Here is a 24,492-nt window from a genome sequence, read left to right as displayed (position 1 = left end):
TTTATTTGTTTCATACTTGACGATATGAACATAGCTGTTGTAAATGGAGTGATGTTTGGTGAATTCAACATGACTTGTAAAAAAACGCGGTAAAAAATAATAATATGTCATATGAGTATGCTCCGATAATATATTTTTTTTTAAAGTTCGCCAAAATGAAATGGATATTGTTTAATCCTTGTTTATTTCTTTATCTTATTCTCATTACGTTTGGCGCTTTCTATAAAATTTATCGTAGGCTACCGCAGCGCCTTTATTGAACGCGTTTTAACGGACACTTTTTCATACATATAGATACGGAGATCTCTGTAGACTTAGTTACCTTCCTAAATTATTTTCGAGAGTTCTGTCGTTCTGAAGGCCTAACATCAACTTTTAATAAGCGATGCGATTCCGATGCAGTTCGTTTAAGGTACCTAAACTGAATCGCTGAAATTCGTACCATGAAGTGCCTATTACTGAATCGCGTTTGGATCCCTTAAGAAGAATGAACGAAATAAATTTGTCTGTGGTGCGAAAGAGATGACGCTCTACAGTCGTTGCATAAGTTTGTCTCTCTTACTCGAACCATATGCGTTGCGTTTCGGAACCTAAAATGATATGATTTTAGCGGTTTTTTTGCGTAGAATATACTAAAAAAACAAATTGCGCTTTATAGCGTCATTTTATAAACAATTAATATTTTTTTGTACTTATTAAATAATAGTAACATAAATTAATATAGTTCTTTGAATTACAAATTAAATGTTTAGGTGTTTTCGTAAAAATTACGAGTTATGAACGCACCTCCATTGATGTTTGATTTGACAGGACCACACAGTACATTTTTTTTAATTCGTTCTTGCGAACAGGCTATAGTACGGGCCGTTACTGCCTCGTCTTTAGTGTTTTCATTTTTGGTATTTATTTTTAGTATTTTGTTTTACAAAAAAGTCCGATAAAGTATTCTCACCTCATCTTTCATCAATAAAATTTTCCTTTTCTGTATTTTTTCACTATTTTAAAATGTTATTAACAATACGATTCACTTTCCTCTAAGGAAGTAGGACCTTTTTCGAATCGCTCACTTTGACATATAAGCTATCCAGTTTAGGTTGAAATATTACCTCATGGTACGATTGAATGAAAGAACTAATCAAATCAATTGACATGATTGCGATTTAATCGGTTGATTTGACGTCAACCTAAAATAGATAGCATTAATCACGTCGCGGTACGAAATAGCAAAGCAGTTCATTTTAGGTTGTCAATTGAATCGCAATAAGAGTTCATGGTTGGCCCGCGGTTCTATTCTTTTTATTGTGCCTTTTGTGGAAAGGTTAGCGCTGGACTTCGTATCATCATTGACAATTGACATATTGTCAGTTACTCCATGTTACTGTCGTCTGTCACTGTAACTGTGACATGATTTCAAGGTTATTTTCACAAGATAAATTTAGCAATATTTATTATTCAGTCCACAGAACACTATTACCTGTGACTATTACTCTAACGAGATTCAGTCTCCATCAATAACACTAATCAATAATTTCAACACTGTGAGAGAAAATGTATTTTATGTGAAAAAAAATTGATACTAAGTAATCATGTCTCAGGGAAAAGTAGTTTTAGTGGCGTGTGGTAGTTTTAGTCCTCCTACGTATATGCATCTAAGATTATTCGGTAATAATCACTGTATAGTTTTTCAGCAAAATTTGTAAAAATCCATTCATTTATTTATATACAATTTTTGTTTAATGTTGCAGAAATTGCGAAAGACTATATGCATTCATTTGGATTGGGTACAATTGTTGGGGGTATTGTGTCTCCTGTGCATGATGCTTATGGAAAAAAAGATCTAGTGCCTGCACCCCACAGGTAGGAATACAGACTGTGATGTAAATATTGCTTAGGTATTCGTTTTTTGGACTAAGGAAGTTTTTAATTAATAACTTCTCTGGTTATTGAGAGTATGAGTGTCAATGTCCACTTACTACCAGGTGACACATGCTTAATTCTCAATCTGTTTGATGAATGATTAGGCTCTCCCTTTATTACTAGCAAATTTTAGTATATTACAGATTTATACCACCTTATATTTTAAACTATTTTAATTAACATTCAGCATCAAGTCCAAATGCCTTTTTACATAAAAAAAAATGTGAAAAGCAATACTGTACCCATACACTATCAGCTAACTTAAATTATCTTATAAAATCACCACAAAAAATTAGCACTTACAAGCTGCAATATGATGCGAAATTATTTTGGTTGACTATAATCTATTGATACACAGTAGTGTATCAATAAATGGCTTGAAAATTTTATATATCTAACAAAACTATGACAGTTTTGTGTTTATCTATCATAGTTTAGTTCTATCATATTTATCACATTTTTTAAATGCCAAAGTAGGAAATTTTTATATGGAAGATGAGAATAAACAAGTGAATAAGTAGATTTCAAGTGGTCACCAGCATCATCCTGCAACACCAAAATTGCGAGAAAGTTGTAGATCATGACCCCCTGATTCTCTCTAGTCATCAATCAAGTGGCAGTTACAAAATACACAATTGACTGGAACAACATTTAATTCCGATTCTACTCATTGTTCTATCATAATGTGTCAAGAGGTTAAAAAGGAATGTTTAAGAAATATTACTCATACACACTGACAGCTAACTAATGTGTGTGGCTGCAAATGACAGCCCACTTGAAATAGGACCCCTCTGCTCCAATATAATTATCTGCTCATACTGCAAGGTTTGATCACATGATTAGAGTTAAAGAGAAGAAGTTACTTAGTTAATTGTTACATAATACACATAAAAATTACTTAACATTTATATTTAAATAAAATATACTGTGGTTAATCAAAGTAAATACCATAATAATATTGCAATAAAGATTTATTATTATCTTTCTAAACTAACCTACCAATGACCACTCTATCAGCTTAGATCTCTGCATAAAAACCGGTTTATGACTTGTTACACTTTTGAACTGTGGTATTTTTATAATAGCAAGACTGGATATCTAGTCTTAGTGATAGGATGAAATAAACAAGCCATGCCTATGCATTGATAGTTGTTTAGAGTCTATTGTTTCAACTTTAATCTTATATCTTTAAACGAGCAATTCTTGTATATATACATATAATCTGAATTTCGGAAACGGCTCCATTAAATTTAGTATACTATTAGATTTCGGGGGAAATAAATCTATCTAGCTAGGTTTCAATTAAAAAAAAATGAAGTTTTATCTGTGTTTTGATGAGAAACAGGAACAATAACATTAGAATACAAAGGTAAATTTCGCCAACTATATACCAGACTGAAATAGCTCAGATGGGACATTGGGTGATCAGGAAAGCAGAAGACCCCGGTTCAAATCCATATGTCATATTAGTTTTCTTTTGTTCAAGTTTCAATCCGGTTGTCTGGATATTGTTATTTAATAATTAGAAATACCCTATTGGTTTCCATTTCCTTACATGTTATAATAATGTGATGCTTTATAATGGCTGTATCGTGACAGGGTTAAAAGGTATCTATGTTTTCAAATTTGATTCCTGAGTAAAGAAAGTCTATTCAGAAGTTTTTTCTTTTCTTTCTAAAGTTCTTACAGCTTAGGATAGGAAAACTTATTAGTTATTAAATTCAACTTGACTCTGTGTGGCAGATCAGACCACCACATGTTGAATTCTCACACACACAGATCTGTAATATTGTACAAGATCTTATATTATGTATCAAGATCAAGTCATGGTTTATGAGATACAGCTTGCTGACAGACAGACAAACGAGCGAACAGTGTAGTCTTAAATAAATAGGTTCTTGATAGATGGGCAGACCTCTTAAGGAATTCCATACCCATGGAATCCTTAAAATGTAAAATAAGCTTTTTTTACAAAAATTAATATTTGTTACAGAATTGAAATGCTGAAATTATCATTAAAATCTTCGAGTTGGGTCAAAGTATCTGAGTGGGAGACACAGCAGGCTGGCTGGAGTAGGACCAGAGTTTCACTGCAGTACCATCAGGTGAGAGTGGTTTGAGTTAACTACCAATGTCTTTAATGCAGTAGTTTAATCTGTGTGGCCACAAATTTATGGATTTACACACTGTTTACAGCGGAAATTTAGTCACTGCCTGTTCTAGAGGCTTACTTTTTTTTACTTACTCATGTAAGGCATTTAGTATATGATGTTTGAGTATTTTTGTTGCATCATTTTACATTTATTGTATTTGAAATTATTTTTAAAATGATGAAGCCATAAATGTTGATTTAAAATGAGTTTCTTGCGCCTTCTCTTTAAAGCACAACCTTTTTCAAAGTGGTGGTAAAAGTAAAATAATCATGAATAAAGTGAATATGATTTCACCATCATTTTTTATTTATTGGGATAAAAACAGTAACAGATAATGCTAAACATTTTTAGAAATATTTTAACAAAAATGGAAAAATCTTACAAATGTGCAAACAAGAATATACAATATTTACAAAAACTATCCAAATTTTAGGTCTATGAAAGGTGGTTTATTAGTTCCATGAAATGGTGAGGATGTAATTTTAGTTTGTAAATTTGACAAGTCCGGACAAAAAGACTGACATTTCGATAAAAGACCGGACTTTTAAGTTGATCTCATTTATATATATTTTAAAAATATTGTGTAGTTTTATTACTATAGAGTTTATCTATCTAATTAATAATAATAATGAAAGAGTCTAAAAGTCCGGACATGCCCGTATTAATTCGGACGGATGGTCACCCTAATTGCAATCTAACGATATGACGTATTCTTCGGTCGGTACGGAGCGATAAATATGCCGCGGAAAATATCAAGGCTGCGACCGCAAGGACGGAAATAGTTGATAGTGAATGCTGACCTTTAAATTATTATGCCATTTTTGTATTTATAACTAACCGCATTAATTTGCATGATAGCGATGTGGCATGTCGAAGTATTTCACTAAAACGCAATTCCAAGTTCAAGTTTTGCAAATCTATATCACGCAGAACTTTAGAATGATGTTGATTGTTTGATTTTATGTATAAGAGACCTGAATTCTATTTTATATCGATTTATTGTTTTGTAATGTTCATTATGGGCCTGACCAGGTTGGGAAACATTATCAACCAAGAAGTTTAGAGAAGCGTCAGAATCTTTCAGTAGATCTTCATCACGATGACCCTAGACCACGCACATTTTTAGCCACTCAGCAAAAAATACGGTCACCTTCCTCCTTCAGATTCAGAATCATTTAGCTAGTGTTAGATTATCATCAATAGAGGAATGCCAAGACTTACCTGTCGCGTTTATTGATCAGAAGTCCAAGAATTACTACAGCAACAATGTCGCTACCTTTGTTTTAAGGAAGAGGAGGACTTTGAGCGATATGAGTTCACGGCTGCCGGCCCGCCATCAATGTAAAAAAGCCAATATTTTCAAAATTCTTGCGTGGAAAACAGTTTATATGCTTACAATCCTCGTTATTCACTACTAATCTAAATAAATGAACCTACACAAAAAAGTACAAGCTATAAGAATAACTTTTCTGAGAGAAGTACCAAAAAACTGCGTCACGCCATGCCAAAAAACTTGTTTAACTTCAAAGACAAGCGGTAGTTCAAAAAGGCTCGGCAGTGTTAACTATAACCAACAGCAAGCATTAGCAACCTACAAATAAGACTTAAGGATATGTGTAACAGAATTAAGTAGTGTTCATAGCTCGAAATGCTATACTTTCACAACAAAACTTGTCTAAAAACACCATGTTTGCGTGTTTTCTGCTTACTCTTCGCCTTAAGTAATCACCGCCACGCACATTCTCTTGCAGCACCAGAGGAATCACAGAAGCGTTGCTGGCCTATTAGGTGTACGCGCATTTTTAGCGAAACACCGCACAAGGAAGCTCATTCAACAGTTTTGTTGTACGTGGAAGAAAATTCCTTACTTACCTACAAGATGGCAAAAATTCATCGAACTAAACGGCATATGGGTCATGTATTCTATATAATACTAGCTGACCCAGCAAACGTTGTATTGCCGATATTAAAATCGCGATACAAAAGTAACTGTTGATCATAGATGGGTGAAAATTTGAAGTTGTATGTATTTTTTAATGTTGACTCATAATCAAACAAATTAAAAAGAAAATGTCAAAAAAATTAAAAAAAAAATTTCGTGTGAGGGACTTTCAAATACTTACCCCCTTATTCAAATAGTCTGCTAACTTAAAGCATTGCTAATTCTCACTCTGTCTTCTTCTATTGACCTAAGTCAGAATGAGAAAAAAAACTCCTAAGCGGCTGTTTAAAGTTAGCGGACCATTATGGATAAGGGGGTTAATCCTTATCAAAACCAAACGAGGATATAGAGACTTGGTTGCATCAAAAAACGGGATTGGTCGAGTAAGAAAAGTAGCTTCGTCTAGAATATTTTCCGACAGTGATTCAATCAAAATTTTGAAAAGCTCACGTATTTTATTCATCTAATATATAAAATTCTCGTGTCATGGTGTTACACATTGAACTCCTCCGAAACGGCTTGACTTGAATTGGGTAGGTCTGAGAATCGGAAAACATATATTTTTCATCCCCCTAAATGTTAAGGGTGGTCACCCTCAAGCCGTTTCGAAGGAGTTCAATGTTTAACACCGTGACACGAGAATTTTATATATTAGATAATATATTTAAATAAAATGAGTTTTCATATAAGATGGGAAGAAGCTTTTCCCTTAGCCTATTATTATACCTATACCTTGATTTGATTTCGAGTCATGGGAATTTATAATGCGTTTTTATGTATGTTTGAGTATGTATAAGATGAACCGTTGTCTTGCACCCATACTAATGCTTAGTTTGAGGCATGATAATTTGTGTGTCAATATTAAAAACAAAACTTGTAACAATTTTTATCTTACTTTATTATATTAAAACCTTGACTTTAATTAAATCTTATCTCGAAATGTAAATATGTTGTTATGTTTGTCATAACAATAGATATTGTTCTGTATATAGAGATAAAATATAATGTGGAGTAATGATTCTACACCGTAATTTTGACGATTATTAAAAATTTACAAATTTAATTTGTACCAAAACGAATGAACGATGCGGTTCTCGAACTCGCGCCTCTCGGGCGCTCTTACTAACTTAGCCAACCGTCCGAGTGGTCTGGTCGGACCGATTTACTCTCAGAAGTGAGGGATATCACTTAAAAATAACAAACTAATAAAAAAATATTAACTTTTAATTTAATATTTTTTCATTAGTTTATAGTTTTGATAATCGTATGTCGACTTCGTTACATAAGCGACTAGCTGACCCGATAGACGTTGTTCTGTATATAATAAATATAATGTTTTTATATGAATTTGTCAATAATATATCATAACATCAAAAATTACTTCGTAAAATATGCACCCTGCTGTCGTAATGAAATTGTTTGACAGCAGAACTGTCAAACCGTGCGTCAATAAATTCTCTCATAGAAATTATGTATGGACACATCAAAGGAAAAACAAATTTGTTGTTTTTATTTAATTTAGCAGCATTTTCCTATTTATCCACCTTTTAAACCTTATCTGGACTTCCACAAATAATTCAAGACCTAAATTTGCTAAATCGGTCCAGCTGTTCTCGAGTTTTAGCGAGACTAACGAACAGCAATTCATTTTTATATATAATATAGATATAGATGAAAAACAATAATTTTAAAGATTTAATGTATGGGAATATTTTAACATAAAACAGAATGATAATATCTTTCTGTCTGGAACGTATAAGATGGGTGTTTCCAATTTCGGACATATATATATACGTACTGTATATTAATATATTTGCAGGGTGAATTTGGCATGGCCAAACGGAACGACACAATTAGGAATATCGAAAATTACTTTAAGGGGTCGCGGGCCCGATTTGGAGGAAATCTTTAATACAAAGCTGTGGAATGAGCTTCCTTGTACGGTGTTTCCGGGACGATACGACATGGGTACCTTCAAAAAAATCGCGTACACCTTCCTTAAAGGCCGGCAACGCTCTTGTGATTCCTCTGGTGTTGCAAGAGAATGTGGGCGGCGGTGATCACTTAACACCAGGTGACCCGTACGCTCGTTTGTCCTCCTATCCCATAAAAAAAATCTAAAACTGTTTTATTGGGTTTTTGTAAAATTTACCTGTAGACACACATTTAGATGGACGCGGTCCTCAAAATCTACACGCAGCCATAAAATTTTAAATTAAAACATATTAAGGACGCGAATCGAAAAAAAAATTAACGTATCTGTCAATTTGGATCAAATTGCACACCTTGTGCAAAATTTCATGAAAATTTCAGTACCTAAGTACTCCTAAGAGTTCATCGTTGACAAACAACGTGACATGAAATTTTTATGTATAAAGATTGCATAGTGACCTAATAATGATGGAAGAGGAAAGGCCTATGCCAAAACTGATGATACGATATCCTACACTGAACTGAGAGATATTATCTAAACAAAAACTATATTTAAAAAATAATTAGGTTCAGGATAAAGGGCTCATTCATTGATCGATACTTTAATATATCCTCTCTATATGACCAAATCATTAAGGCGACACTAAATGCCAGCGACCTTGAGCGATATGAGTCACGGCTGCCGGCCCGTCATCTATGTAAGAAAGGCAATATTTTCAAAATTCTTGCGTGGAAAACAGTTTATATGCTTACAATCCTCGTTATTCACTATTAATCTGAATAAATTAACCTATACAAAAAAGTACAAGCTATAATAATATAATATTGATTAATATTCTTCTTCTTTTTATTTCTTCTTCTTTTCAAATTTATATCTTGATTTTATAATTTTTGCTTTATTTTATATAATTGTTTTCTTGGTGTCACGGAAGCAAAGACGTGTGCATGTTGTGACACCTTAATTTGTTGTACATTCAACTCATTATTTGTTAATATTTGATATATTTTAAGCGTATTAGAATGTAACAACTACTGGTTGTCCTATAAATAAATAAATAAATAAATAAGAATAACTTTTCTGAGAGAAGTACCAAAAAATGCGTCACGCCATGCCAAAAAAACTTGTTTGACTTCAAAGAAAAGTGGTAGTTCAAAAAGGCTCGGCAGTGTTAACTATAACCAACAGCAAGCATTAGCAACCTACAAATAAGACTTAAGGATATGTGTAACAGGATTAAGTAGTGTTCATAGCTCGAAATGCTATACTTTCACCACAAAACTTGTTTAAAAACACCATGTTTGCGTGTTTTCTGCTTACTCTTCGCCCTAAATAAATTTAGTACAAGAATATTAATTACTGATCAGAAATTTTTGAGTCTAATCTTGGTCTTCAATTTCTGAATCATGGATGTTCAGATTTTAAGCATGCCTCACGCACGACACGTGTATCATAACTGAACATGTTAGGTGGGAGGCTCCTTTGCATGGGATGCCGGCTAGATTATGGGTACCACAACGGCGCCTATTTCTGCCGTGAAGCAGTAGTGTGTAAGCATTACTGTGTTTCGGTCTAAAGGGCGCCGTAGCTAGTGAAATTACTGGGCAAATGAGACTTAACATCTAATGTCTCAAGGTGACGAGCGCAGTTGTAGTGCCGCTCAGAATATTTGGGGGTCGTCGAGAATCCTGAGTGGCACTGCATTGTAATAGGCAGGGCGTATCAATTACCATCAGCTGAACGTCCTGCTCGTGTCGTCCCTTATTTTCTTTAAAAAAAAACAATTATTTGAACTTGGTCAGGTTTTGTGCATAATTGTAGTAGTAACTATTATATATAGAATGAGACTTAACATCTTATGTCTCAAGGTGACGAGCGCAGTTGTAGTGCCCCTCAGAATTTTTGGGGGTTTTCAATGTCAATGTAATGGGCAGGGCGTATCAATTACCACCAGCTGAACGTCGTACTCATGTTTTCATTAAAAAAAAAACATTTGTATTAAGAAATTATTTGGATTTTGCAGGACACGATAAACAAGCACAAATCATCGCACAATTTAAATGAGGATCCGCCATCTTGGTTACCTGATGACATTCTGAACGTCAACAATATAGACGAGCCGGACAATCTGAACCAGATGTTGAACGGTAACGTCAGCGATGACGTCACGGTGAAGCTTCTGTGTGGCGCGGACCTGTTGGAGTCTTTCGCCACACCTGGGTTGTGGTCTGATGAAGACGTAAGTCATATTAGTACGTTACGTGATGAGTTAGTTATTTTACCAGTGAGAGGCTCCTTTGCACAGGTTGCCGGAAGACGCCGTGAAGCAGTAATATGTTTCGGCCTGTAGGGCGCCGTAGCTAATGAAATGAAATTTAACATCTTATGTTTCAAGGTGACGAACGCAGTTGTAGTGGCGTTCAGAAATTTTTGGGTTTTCCAAGAATCCTGAGTGGCACTGCATTGTTATGAGCAGGGCGTATCAAGTTCCATCAGCTGAACGTCCTGTTCGTCTCGTCCCTTATTGTCGTATAAAAAAAATTAATACATAAATATATTATAACAGAATATTAAGCAAAATTCGAAGATTTTTGAGATTCTCAACACACGAGTAGCTTACGATATTGTGTATTTAGATATGCTTTATACCAGTGGGAGGCTCCTTTGCACCGGATGCCGGCCAGATTATGGGTACCACAACGGCGTCTATTTCTGCCGTGAAGCAGTCATGTGTAAGCATAACTGTGTTTCGGTCTGAAGGGCGGCGTAGCTAGTGAAATTACTGGGCAAATGAGACGTGACATTTTATGTCTCAAGGTGACGAGCGCAGTTGTAGTGCCGCTCAGAAGCAATCTTGAGCGGCACTGCATTGTAATGGGCAGGGCATATCAATTACCATCAGCTGAACGTCCTGCTCGTCTCGTCCCTTATTTTCATAAAATTTAGCTGAGCTTCGATAAATAAGAAGTAAAGCGATGCTTGAAAGAATTTGCGTAAAGACTTACCCCCTTATTCATAATAGTCTGCTAACTTTAAGCATTGCTAATTCTCACTCTGTCTTCTTCTATTGACCTAAGTCAGAATGAGAAAAAACACTCCTTAGCGGCTGTTTAAAGTTAGCGGACCATTATGAATAGGTGGGTTAGTCCAAACCTTTTGATTGTGTACCATACCATAAACTATAAATCAAGTAAATGATTGTATCGCTTTAGTATCAATCTCTCTGGATCTTCATTATTTATTTATGCGATCGCAGGGATCTGTACGTGGCCCTATTGATTAAAGTGAAACGAAGTAATATTGACTATCAGAATAATGCAATCTAAATCATTATCAATAACTTCTACATTTCCTGAAAGAAAAGTAATATGTACCCGAATTATGTTACTCAAAATATTGATAATTTGTAAAATAATTGCTCGTTTAAACATAACTTGGAGAGTATATTAAGTTAAATGTAAATCTTGATATAAAAGAGTGGCAATGAGTTTCTTGCTACTTCTTCTCATTAGCACAACCCTTTACGAATTAGCGGTAGATTCAATAAGAAAAATAATTTTTTTGACATTCATTAGTGTCATTTCCGTGACCTACATGAATAAAGTTATTTTGATTTGATTTGATTTATGATTGGCGCTTTCAGTTGGAGACGATACTGGGTCGCTACGGCATCGTAGTGGTGTCGCGCGTCGGCAGCGATCCCGGCCGAATGATCAACGAGTCGGACATACTTTACAAATATCGAGTAAGCTATTCAATATTAGTGGGTATGGTGTCACCAGAAAAAAACCTATGTGATCCCGTGGGTGTCGTAAGAGGCGACTAAGATAACTTATTAACAATTATTGTTGAATTATACATATTTGAGTGCTGTATGTTTGTTCGAAAAAAATTTAGCGAATTCAGTAAACATGAAAACACTTTTCTTTTCCCATCCAGGGACCCCACCAAACTACAAGTACCTTGCTGTAGAACTACATTATTTCAGAGAAACTGTTTGTGTATGTGCATAAAAATCTATAATCACATCCCAAAAATAATAAGAGAGGTATCGTAAAATAGGAATTTCTCATCTTAATTGAAAATATACCTTAGTAAAAACTGCTTATATTCATTAGACGAATATCTTCAAATAAAATCTTGACTATATACTGTATAATACTGCTACTAATCTTTTGTTAAATTAAATTTATATTATTGTAAGTAATGCACTTTATACGTATATAACGTATTTTATAAAATTTGCACGTCATAAATGTGGCAAACATGTACTTAATAATATTTATGTAACATCAATCTAACATGTTTATGCAAATAAAAACTTTGACTTTGACTTTAAGGGATACATGGGCAGCATTATCCTTCCGAGAAGTATCAACATCTACTGTGATCGCTAACCCGCCTGCCAAGCGTGGCTATTATAGCAAATTGTTTTCGGACAATTTTCGAAGCAGTTTGAATTTTGTCACTGAATCATAAAAATATCTTATTTCAATTATAGTTCTACAGCCTTATATTAAAGTTAAGGAATAAAAAAAGAGACGGAGCCTTGTCATATTAAACGCCTGCGTGACGTCATTAGATACTCGTTAATTTGCAATTGGTCCTTTTGTTTGGTAATTTTGAAGTGTGTGCATGCGTGCAACGTGTCTTCACTATGACGTAACAAAGATGTCGGCCTATCCCTTTTTCAACGCGCGGGGACTGTACTAGTTAAATTTATTACTTATTTAATATAAATGCTCTTGATTCTCTACAATACTTGGGTAATTATGCTTAAATAAAATGGGTAAATATTGCTTTTACAACACGAACCCCGAGAATGTTACAAATATGCATGCGTTTCGAAATTCAAAAGAATTGTCGTACAACATAGTATCGGAATACTGGGTCTCGAAATCTCGAGCGATTGCCAATTTTGTGGCCATCTGGAGGGCAAAGCCAAATTGGCTTCGAAGAAACTGGGCGTCATCAATAGAGCACGGCAATACTTGAAGCCGGCCCACATTCTAGCGCTCTACAAAGCGCAGGTCCGGCGAACACAAGGAGTATTGCTGTCATCTCTGGTCTGGCGCACCCCAGTATCTGCTCGATCCATTTGACCGCGTGCAACGTAGAGCAGCTCGAATTGTCGGGGACTCAGTGCTCTGTGAACGGCTGGATCTCTTGGCGTTGCGTAGAGACGTCGCTTCATTGTGTGTCTTCTACCGCATTTATCACGGGGAGTGTTCCGGAGAGCTGTTTAACCTGATTCCTGCCGCCGTATTCCACCTTCGCACGACACGCCACAAGTTAGGATATCATCCTCACCATCTGGATGTGTGGCGGTCCTCCACAGTGCGGTTTTCAAGGAGCTTTCTCCCTCGTACTACAAAGCTGTGGAATGAGCTTCCTTGTGCGGTGTTTCCGGGACGATACGACATGGTAACCTTCAAAAAACGCGCGTACACCTTCCTTAAAGGCCGGCAACGCTCTTGTGATTCCTCTGGTGTTGCAAGAGAATGTGGGCTGCGGTGATCACTTAACACCAGGTGACCCGTACGCTCGTTTGTCCTCCTATTCCATAAAAAAAACGTTTAATTGGTTGATGTTCTATAGCATTCGGATGATATATTATTAATATGAAACCACACATTAGGAATGTAACGATCGTCCATAATCCAAATTTTATTTAAAAAAAAGAGACCTCGGCTAGCTTTTGCGGCCGTTAGGTCTGAGCCATATATTTTCAAATTGATAGCTTTTGACGTTCAATAAGTGATTTACTCAGATCATTTATACGTCTAGATAGACTGTGACGGCTGTGAAAACGACGAAAAAAATTGAGGTTGACTGTTAACCTCTATTTTGAGAAATGCACGAACACTAACACGAAGTGACACACAAATCGCGAGTGTAAGACGTAGCTTGTCACGCCCACTAAAGTAATATACCTGGCCTGTTTTCTTTGTTGTTATTTAAGGTGATTTATTAATCCTATGTTGAATAAAATAATTATGTATTTGAATTTGAAATTTGAACTTTTATAAATAATATGTATGAATATTTTCCAGCGCAACGTGATTGTAATATCGAACTACATCACTAGCGACGTTAGTTCAACGGTGATTCGTCGTCTGGTGCGCCGCGGAGAAAGTCCGAAATACCTGACCGACGATGCAGTCATATCGTACATCATACAGCATGGGCTCTATGGGGCTAGAAGTCAAATTAAGTGAGTTAATAATTATATCTAATATGGGAGCAAAATCTAAAAGTACCCTCATAACTGGTTTTATCTTTAAGATAAAAAATTGTTCATAGAATGTTTACCTAGCAATGTTATTTATTTAATTTATTATTTGCTAACAAATTTTGATATTATGCTATCATTATATTTACTTACGTCGTGTTAAGAGAAATTTAACTTCCAACAGACGTATCGACGAACTTTCTTACAATTTATTGCAATTACAGCATTAGAATAATATAGTTGATAGCCCTGCTCCATTGTAGATTGCACTCACGTTTTCATATAATTATAGACCTTTGAAGGTTTTATAACGAAAACCACAGTATACCCTATGTTCCACAGAAATTAATATTAATTATCCGTTCACGCTGCCCGGACAACAGTAAGTATACAAATTACATCAACTATGACGTATCGCCGAATGACGTGATAATGACGTCACCACAGGACACGTACAAAAGCATACTCATCTCGATAAGGGACAAGCCATCGATCGTTGACGAGACGGTCACCGTGAAAAAACCAAAATCGATACTTTCGCACGGCACTGTGATGCCGATCGAGAAAATGAAACCGAAAATGGCGTACATCGATAAAGTGGCACCGCACTACGTCCCAGGGAAAGCAGTGAAAATTGTTAGTGATGTGAAAAAGTACGAGGTCAAAGAAAAGGTTGGTTCGTTAGATAGTTTCTTAAACGACGTTTGTGAGAATAAACGTAGGCTTAGTGATGGGAATATGAGTAATGTTGATAAAGTTAGGAAGCGATGCTCGGCATCGACGATCCGGAAGTTGAAGCCGGATGATATGCGGAAAAGTAAGTCTGAAGTGAGTAAGCTTTGTGAGAAAGTTAAGAGCATGAAGTTGAAAGAAAAAGAGGGTAGTTATAAAACGAGGAGTTGCAATGATATAGTTAAACTAGTTCTGACGAAGCACGGTATACACGTTATTAGTGACACTGAAGCGATTGTTTAAATGAGGGTTCACCTTAAGATTTTAAATTATGAAATTGGTAGACAAATTACCTCAAGTCACTAGATGAAAAGTGATCACCGTAACCCAGGCCCTTTACAATACACAAAAACGATGCCAATGGTTTAACATATTGATTATTGTGATTGGTAAAGAAAGGGAGTTGAAATGTCGAGCGATGTTTTATAGATTGACTGTCAACTTGTAAGATTATGGGAATATATACACGTGTCGTAGGAAATTGTAATAAATAAATTCCAATAGGGCATCAAATAACCAGTGGGAGGGCTCCTTTGCACGGGATGCCGGCTAGATTATGGGTACCACAATGGCGCCTATTTCTGCCCTGAAGCAGTATCGGTAAACATTACTGTGTTTCGGTCTGAAGGGCGGCGTAGCTAGTGAAATTACTGGGCAAATCAGACTAAACATCTTATGTCTCAAGGTGACGAGCGCAATTGTAGTGCCGCTCAGAATTTTCGGGTTTTTCAAGAATCCTGAGCGGCATTGCATTTTAATGGGTAGTGCTTGTCAATATCATCAGCTGAACGTCCTGTTAGTCTCGTCCCTTATTTTCATAAACAAAAACGACTAGGATTTCAGTAAAATGCTGTAGGTATACTGATCCCACCAGCGCGTGAGGTTGATGTCTTCAAATTCGTGTTCAACGCAAGTAGCGGGGGTGTGGTGAGGGCGGCCCGAACGTCGCCACCCGTGTTCTGTCACAGATCGGTGTGTATACTGAGGCCAATGAGACTAGATAAATAATGTAAACAAACGGAGCGTTACTGAGTTATAAAATAATAATAATAAATTTCTTTATTGGGGCAACAGAGGCCCATATTTTCTTAGTTACAGGCTTAAAAATTATGATAGTATGTTACAATTGAACTTGAATGAATCGCTGCAATATTGGCGAATCCAGTTTTCCCGATATCATATTCAGGATACTGTTTGAGCTCGAACGCAGCCTTGTCAGGGCGGATGACGTCCTTTTCCTTATGATGGCATAGAAATCATCCGTTCGTGGTTCAGCAAACATGCCTGACGCCGAACAAAACCGCGATAAGCCCAGCAGCATCCTGAAACTATTGTAGTACTACAACCTCAGCGTGTGTCTTTTGACTGTAGTTGGTCCACAGCCCCCCCGTGTTATATGTCATAAATACGGTTGATTGGGGCTCTTCCGACAAATCATCTTTGTCTAATACAGACGACAGCGAATAGGGAATTCATATATTGCATATAATTTATTCAAATAAAAATGTTAGGAAGCCCTGAAACTTTGTTTACGTACTTTATCTCGTCTCCTTGGCCTTACTATAGTAGTGGATACGATTCGGACAGCACTGTGTATATTAAGAAAATTTATGTAATGTTATGATTGTCAATTTGGTAAAATAAATAGTAATCAATAACAGTATTAATATATAGTATTTGGGGTATTTGGTAGCTATGACGTCATAGTTCAAACAGACAAGTAGAAAGGTTAGGTTCGCGATGCGAATAATTGAAAATTTCATACAAGGCGCTATTTTGTATTCGTTTTCAAACAATTCGACACGAGTTTCGCCTCTACACGAGGCATCCTCAGGATTTCAGATTGTCAAAATTGTCGTGTTTACCAATTTTTTATCAAACATATAATACATGATGCCTGCTAGGGTTCATGATGCTAGAATAACAAAGTATTATTATTATCTCGATGGAACTATTTAAATTGTAAGGTTACAAATAATCGTAGAGCTCAAATATATACTTCCTTTTTTAAATGATAACTTTTTGATGTATTTTGTTTATAAGCTCCATTTACTTGTTGTGACATATGTATAGAAACCCTTCTCTCGTAAATTTTAATGTACGTAATATCAGATCAGATTAATTATTAGATAATTGACATTGACGTATTTTAAACAACAACAAATTAAAACATTCTTACAAATAAAAACCTTATTCCGTTGCAGTAATGTTCAAAGTCGATTGTATGCGCTCATAAGAAGCTCGTTGATTATGGTACGAAATGTGTGAATTTAACGGAAGTCTCTTTCGCTCATTTAGTCGGTGATTTTAGCAACTGAATTGTTTAATTTTGTTAATTTAAACGGGCACTTACCTGAAATACCTCACTCCATCCTTTTTAAGTTTGGATATGCTGTTTTTAATTGAACACTGTCTCATTACGTGGCATTGTATTCAAAGCGCGGTCAAAACACAAAAGTGCTTAAGAGACGCGTAGGCAAAGTTTTGGTGCAATTTTTCAGCGTGATTGTGAGTCGAGATGTTTATTATACGTCAATTATTATTGATAAGTATCTCCCACTAGATCCCGCCGGAGTACTTAAAATAAGCGGCAATAATACTATGCCAGAGTCGGCGACTGGCGTCAGATTCGTTGCAATTCATTTGCAAACTGGACGTGCCATGTATTTTATTTTATTTTAAGTATGACTCGATAAGTAAATGCCAGTTTTCGAAGTGAAACTACTAAGAAAAACAGAAACACACGCATAGTATATGATTTAAAGAATATTACATTATTTTACAGCATTCACGGTGCGGAGGCCAAAGACGTAGTTCCAGAAAAACGTTCCAAACCATAATCGTGTCGAAATTGATTTAAGAACACAAAACTGGTCACGTGATTCATATTAACGGACTGACAAAAATGACAGCTCTAATGTCACTCTTTAATTGAAATTATGGCTTAGTAGCCCAACCCACATGTATGGAATACACTAATATTTATTAAACTTTAAACACGAATTCCTTAAAATGTGATGTTTGTGGCTTGGAACGTTTTTCAGGAACTACGCCCATTGTTATAATAATCTAAAGTCAATTTTTCCAAATTGTAGGCTTTAAGATAATATTTAAGATGTAATCCAGTAACCAGATAGTGGTGATATTAATTTTAGTAAAGATACTTATTTTTCTGTTAAAACAAGTAGCTGAGTTGATAATTGTTATATTCTATATACCTTAGATAATTTATACGTCTAAATTGAGTCTCTTGCGTTCAGACAACCAAGGAAAACACGCCGGGTTTATTTCTTTAGTGTGCGTGAGCCGTACTCTCGCGATTTTATCTATTTATTTATTAAGGCACACAAACTACAATAAATTGTGAATTAAATAATATAGTTTACAATATATCTTAATATATATAAATTACGTGACACGTTGCTCGTCCGCGATGGACTCCTAAACTAATGAACGGATTTTAATGGGGATTACTTCATGGAGTGAAGTTTGGTCCAACTTGAGAGATAGGACGGGTTTTATTTCAATTTGGGACCCATAATTATTTTTATTTTCAATTTTTGTTTTGTATGGACATATTTTCTATGAGAGAATTTAGTGACGCACGGTTAGACAGATCCGCTGTGAAACAATGTCATTATAACAACAGGGAGCATTTTTTACGAAATAATTCTTGATGTTTTTAAATATTATTGGGAAATTCCTATAATACAGTATTTTTTTATTATCTACAGAACAACGTCTGTCAGGTCAGCTAGTATATATATATATATAATAACATAGCGCGTGCACAGCATGCTTTATACACTTTGTGTCAGTGTGCGTGCATTATTCAATATAGAGGTTAACTCCAAACTCAATATTTTTCGACGTTTTCACAGCTGTCACCGTCTATCTAGACATATAAATAATCTAAGCTATATACAATTTAATTCAGATTACTAAATGACATTATTTTGGCAGCCATCTTGTTGGTATATCTGTAAATTAAAACATGGCGGCATGAAGTCGTCTAGAATTGCAAGTTATTTTGGTTCCTAACTATAGTTATGTGCCAAATATTTACTATTTTATATTACTAAAATATATTTTTTGTTAATTTTTATATTTTCTCTTGTTGTTAAAATGAATAGTTTATAATTACCAATGTGTAATGAAAAGTTATGACTAATGAATAATGATTTATAACAAAATTAATATCCTATCTTAATATTAATACGTTAAAGCTATATTTATCAGCAAAATATGTAGAATATATATGTATTTCTAGAGTAAAATATATTTAAATTGATTGATAAACTATAAATTGATTTGTATTTATCGAATTCATAATAGGATCATATATAAAATATTGATTCGAAGAAACTAATTTTAAAATATATTTACAATGCACAATAAACAAAGTTAATTTTGTGTATATTATGATGTTTTTATTATTATAATATTATGACAGTCAAAAAATAAAACTAATAGTGTTGTGTGGGTTTAGATAATTTATACAGGTTTATAACTTTTATGTGCGTGACAAAATACGTCTTACACTCGCGATTTGTATGACACTTTGCGTTAGTGTGCGTTCATTGTTCAAAATAGAGGTTAACTATTAACCTCAAAAATTTTCGTCGTTTTTACAGCTGTCACAGTGTATGGTGGTGGGCTTAAACACACGCCAGTCATGATTTTATTTTTATAGAGTTCAAAAAGTAATTTGTAATTATGTTTATTAATAGTATACACGACACCTCGGATAGAGCATCTATTATTTTGTTTTTGAAATGCAGCCAGAAAAGTATGAAACTCCATTTGTCGCGTATTATTTATTGTTCTTTCTATTTGGTTAGAAATAAAATTTATTAACGTAAACCATATCGTGTCAAAAAGACTTCAAATAGAATTATTTTCCTTCATTTTGTAATTTATTTGTAAAATTAAATGTATTTTTGTCGTATTTAGTAAAAAGCACTATATATATTGCACAAGGGGGAAAGTACGCTTCCACTACTCGGGTGAATGAATTGAAGCACTCGACTTCGTCTCGTGTCTACAAATTGCACCCTCGTTAGGAATCGCATGCCTTCTACCCTTGGTGAAAATTATATTATTTATATTGGTATAGTGTGCGCGGAAGCGCTAGTCACTGCCTGGGGTATGTGAGTGGCAGGGCGTGGGAGGTAGACAGACGTCAAGCTAACTCATTCTCATACTGCATAATACACTATATACCATAGATAGATGTGCCACTGATGTTTTTATTATGTAAAATCAGTCTAAGAGATGGCGCTGCGTTATTTTTAGTAAAAATATTTTACGGCCGTAGTGTACCGACTATCGTCGCTACTCCCTAGATGGCGCTCATTATGTTTATACTTTATCTATTGTTGTAGACCGTATTGATTTTGATTGCATATTTGCGACGTTGTTTAATATTGTAATTTGTTCTTTATATTGTGTGGATGGAAATTCTTAAACTCAAAAGAGTTAAAGTGATCTGTGTTTTTGGTAGTATTTTATACTGATACCACACGATAGTCGAGTCTTGTTTTAATAAAGGCATAAAGGCATTTATTTTCTCAAAATTGATTCCTTTAGAATTCTTTTTGATGTCATTTCTTATACTACTAGATACTACTACCGCTTCGGAAACAAATGGCGCTCTGAGAGAGAAGAAGCGGCGCAAGAAACTCTCCCAGCATTCTTTTTTTTTTGCGCTCTTTTCAATAAAAATATACAATATTGTACAGTTGCTATAAAATAATCAATCACAATCTAGTCCCAGGCTGTCCGATCATTTAGATATTCAGCAGTGGAGTAATAGGATTTACGACAGAGCCATTTTTTTTATAAAACATTTAAATTTATTTATAGACAATGCCTGAACAGTGGCTGGGACTTTATTGTAGAAGTGTATACATGTACCCTTAAAGCTATTATGTATCTTATGAAGCCTACTAGAATTAGTTACAAACATACCCTTATTTCTAGTGTTAATAAATAACTTAAGTAAGTTTTTTTACTATCACTAGCTCCATATATCATGTATGTAAAATGATGGCCATGGTAAGGAATTTGCAGCGTACCTAATAGAATAGATGGTAGCACTTTCAATGCAAGTTTTTATCATGTGCCAATGTAGGGAAGTTGCAACCCCCTGCTCATTCTGCCGTCGACCACAATATATAGTGTGCGTCTTGTCTTCCCCCGTCTCACCCCCCCACATACCTCAGAAGGTGACTATCGCTTCCGCGCGCACTATACTAATTTGAATATTATTAATTATAATTAAATTCTTCGTATTGTGATAAAATCTTTACATATTATACACACATTGTTTTGATTTCAATCTGGATTTGAGTCTGTAAACGAACTTTAATATTCGTAACACGCTGGTATTTAAGATACTTGTTTTTTGTCAATGGGCGATTTTATAGTATTAACGATTTGTTTATAAAATGTTTTTTCACATTGATGGTAGTAGTAATAGTAAATACACTTTTGAAAATTGCTCGGTATTAATGAAACTTTGCAAGATATTTTTGATTTTAATTCTTAACTGTTGTATAGAAACGACATACCTGTATGTAATTATTATTACTCATAAATACTTCTAAGATAAATAAGAAGAAAATAAGAATTTATTAAAATTTTAATTTGAATTTGGAATACAACAATACCTGAAAAGTTTCCAAAGAAAAATTGAAATATCCAACAAATATGTGCTGCCGTGCTTTCCTGCCGTGCCTAAAGTAACCCAAAGGTACGTGTTTGCTAATCAGGCAGGCCTGGTTGCGTATCGTATCCTCTTGGGTATGGATATGTCTACCCAGACATATCCACCCGAATATGATGTCATTTCGGGTGATGACGTCCACTGCTGGACAAAGGCCTCCCCTAAAGATCTCCATGACAATCGGTCCTGCGCAGCTCATCGAACGTATTCTGGCGATCTTGACCAGATCATCGGTCCATCTTGTGGGGAGCTTACCAACACTGAGTCCTCCGGTACGTGGTCGCCATTCGAGGATTTTTCTGCCCCAACGGCCATCTGTCCCACTTCCATTTCAATTTCGCAATGATTTTGGGCTATGTCAGTGACTTTGGGTTCTCCTACTCATTTCTTATTCGATCTCGAAGGGAAACTTTGAGCATGGCCCTCAGCGAGACCATCAGCTTTCTCATCAGGCCCATAGTTAGCGACCACTTCTGAGTTTTTCAAAGAAAAAGTAATACTCCAACAAACACGTGCCTGTGGAAAATGTTGGTTACTACTTACATATATACATTTATATTTTAATAAAACATATCATGTACCAACTGACCCATGCCCTCGTTTGTTCTGTTCCAAAAGTGTTGTGACAAACACAATTTTTTCCATTTTATGTGGTTTTGTTAAATCTTATTACTAACTCAAAACTGTATATTTTACTGTGTTAATTATTTATAAAAACGCTCAAAACTCGGCTGGCTGTTGTAATAATTTTCAATAATATTCTAATGTTTCAGTAAAGCTTCTATGGAAACAATAGTGTTAATAAATTATTATAAATACCATAAAGTAATTTTATTGTAGAATTCCCCTATTTTTAGTATTTTTTTTGGTGTTGTTTTCTGTCGAGGCTTTACTATCCATGTAGATTTTGTCTAAACCCTCTGTGTATGATTATTTGTAGCCCAGATGTTATGTAGAAAGTATTTTTTTATTTAATATTTAATATTCTTGCATGCTGTATTTAATGTAACAACCTTAGATAATTCATATGTCTAGATTGAGCCCCTTGCTAGACAACCAATGAAAACAGGCAAGGTTTATTACTTTAGTGTGCGTGACAAGCTACGTCGTACACTCGCGATTTGTATGTCACTGTGCATTGCTCAAAATAGAGGTCAAATAACTGTCAACCTCAATTTTTATCGACGTTTCCACAACTGTCACGGTCAATCAAGACGTATAAATGATCCAAGGTAACAACAATAAGTAGATAAAAAACAATAGTGCGACAAGTAACTTGAACTAGATCAAATGTGGCGAATGTTTTAACTATAAACGCCATCTTGTCCAACGTCACTTTTGACAAGTATTACAATCTGTATTCGAGGAGACTGATCAGTAGGTTATCAAGCGTATTGTTGTTTTTTTATGCATAAGTATAACGAAAGTGACAATGGTTAAAACTTAGTATCCCGTACCACGAATTATGAGGTAAAAAATATTGTAATTGATAGAGCTTTAGTCCACAATTATAATGCTACCACTCTTATAACATGGTAATGCACCGTTCCACAGAAAAGCATTTTAACCTAACCTCAAATTAAGACATTTTTATGGGGAGAAAAGAAAGGGAAACGAATTCAATTCGTTTCTGGCACTCGCCGGCCGCTACCGCGGCACGCTGCGCTCGGCACTCGTGCGATGTTTTGACTGTTCTAACATAACCTAAACTAACCAATTTTTATAAATTGTAGTTGTTAGAGCTTTGGCCCCCGAAAAAAAATCTATCATCTAAAAAGATAAATACGGGATACTAAGTCCAACCAGTGACAATCAACAGTTACCTTCTGGAATTCGGACCTTAACTTCTCAACATTTCGATTGTCAGCGTGGGCTTGAGGCTTGGCACTCATCACTCGACGACGACATCAAGTGGTATATGGGTAGAATGGTATACGATCTATATAATTATATAGTCCAAATTCAAATAAATCACTTAGCCAACCGAGGTGAGCGGGTACCAAATGCTCATTAGTCAGGTAAGGGGGCGTCCATTATTTACGTGAGGCATCTTTGATATTTTTTCAATGTCGGTGACTTTGGTTCTCCTACAGATCTCATTTCTGATTCGATCTAACATGGAAACTCCAAGCATAGCCCTCTCCATTGCCCTCTGAGCGACCATGACCTTTCTCATCAGGCCCATAGTTAGCGACCACGTCTGCGTACCGTAAGTCATCACTGGCAACACACACTGGTTGAAAACCTTCATCTTCAGACGTTATTTGGTACGAGAAGATTTTACGGAGCTTCCCAAATCATATTTAAGCCCTAATTTGCCTTAAATCTTCCTATTCGTTACTCGAAGTTATAATAAAAACTAGATCAAGTGAAACCGTTGCTAAAATGAACATTTACTTGGTTCATGTCAGATCGCATGATATCAATTTGCGTTAAAACTAAGTATTTCGTATTCGGAATGAAATAAAAGTATATTGTGTAGCCTGCAATGGCAAGTGATCACTCTGCGTAGTGCTCTTAACTGGTCTCTATTTGGAAAGAGTATCTTTTGAGACTGTTATTTATGAAAGCATTTTAGCATTACTTTTAATTTTTTTTTTCGATCCCTTCTCAGTACTTTTCGATTTGGTTTCGGACCCAGTTAGATTTTTTCTTGTGCAGTTCACATAATGGCTTAGGTCTATGGGCAGTTTTAGCAGACCTTCCTCTGATAGTGGCCAGCTATTTCAATATCTTTGACTACGCTGAGTCCTGGTAGCCATCTTAGCGTGAATCCATTCGATTTACCTAAAGGGTTGAGTGCCAGTACACATTCTTTTACGATTATGAGGAGCCTATTATATTGGAATCTAGGGCCTA

At 35.3% G+C, this 24,492-nt stretch overlaps 1 protein-coding gene across 4 annotated transcripts in view; it reads left to right on the top strand.

Annotated features, from left to right (window-relative positions):
* The first annotated feature begins 1,430 nt into the window (after positions 1–1,430).
* LOC126972392 (nicotinamide/nicotinic acid mononucleotide adenylyltransferase 1) overlaps positions 1,431–24,492 on the top strand; it is a 30,837-nt gene continuing 7,775 nt past the window's right edge. The window contains exons 1-7 of one of the 4 annotated variants that reach the window (XM_050819104.1): positions 1,431–1,662; positions 1,746–1,857; positions 3,911–4,022; positions 9,966–10,181; positions 11,586–11,687; positions 13,996–14,156; positions 14,558–19,008. In XM_050819104.1, coding sequence (XP_050675061.1) covers positions 1,587–1,662; positions 1,746–1,857; positions 3,911–4,022; positions 9,966–10,181; positions 11,586–11,687; positions 13,996–14,156; positions 14,558–15,149 — 1,371 coding nt within the window. In that variant the 5' untranslated portion in view covers positions 1,431–1,586 and the 3' untranslated portion in view covers positions 15,150–19,008. The other 3 variants (XM_050819105.1, XM_050819107.1, XM_050819106.1) reach the window with 3 other exon arrangements.

This window comes from Leptidea sinapis, chromosome 26 (assembly GCF_905404315.1).
Source record: "Leptidea sinapis chromosome 26, ilLepSina1.1, whole genome shotgun sequence".
Taxonomy (NCBI): domain Eukaryota; kingdom Metazoa; phylum Arthropoda; class Insecta; order Lepidoptera; family Pieridae; genus Leptidea; species Leptidea sinapis.
Note: the sequence above shows the minus strand (reverse complement) of the source record. Positions and strands in the feature narration are given on the sequence as shown.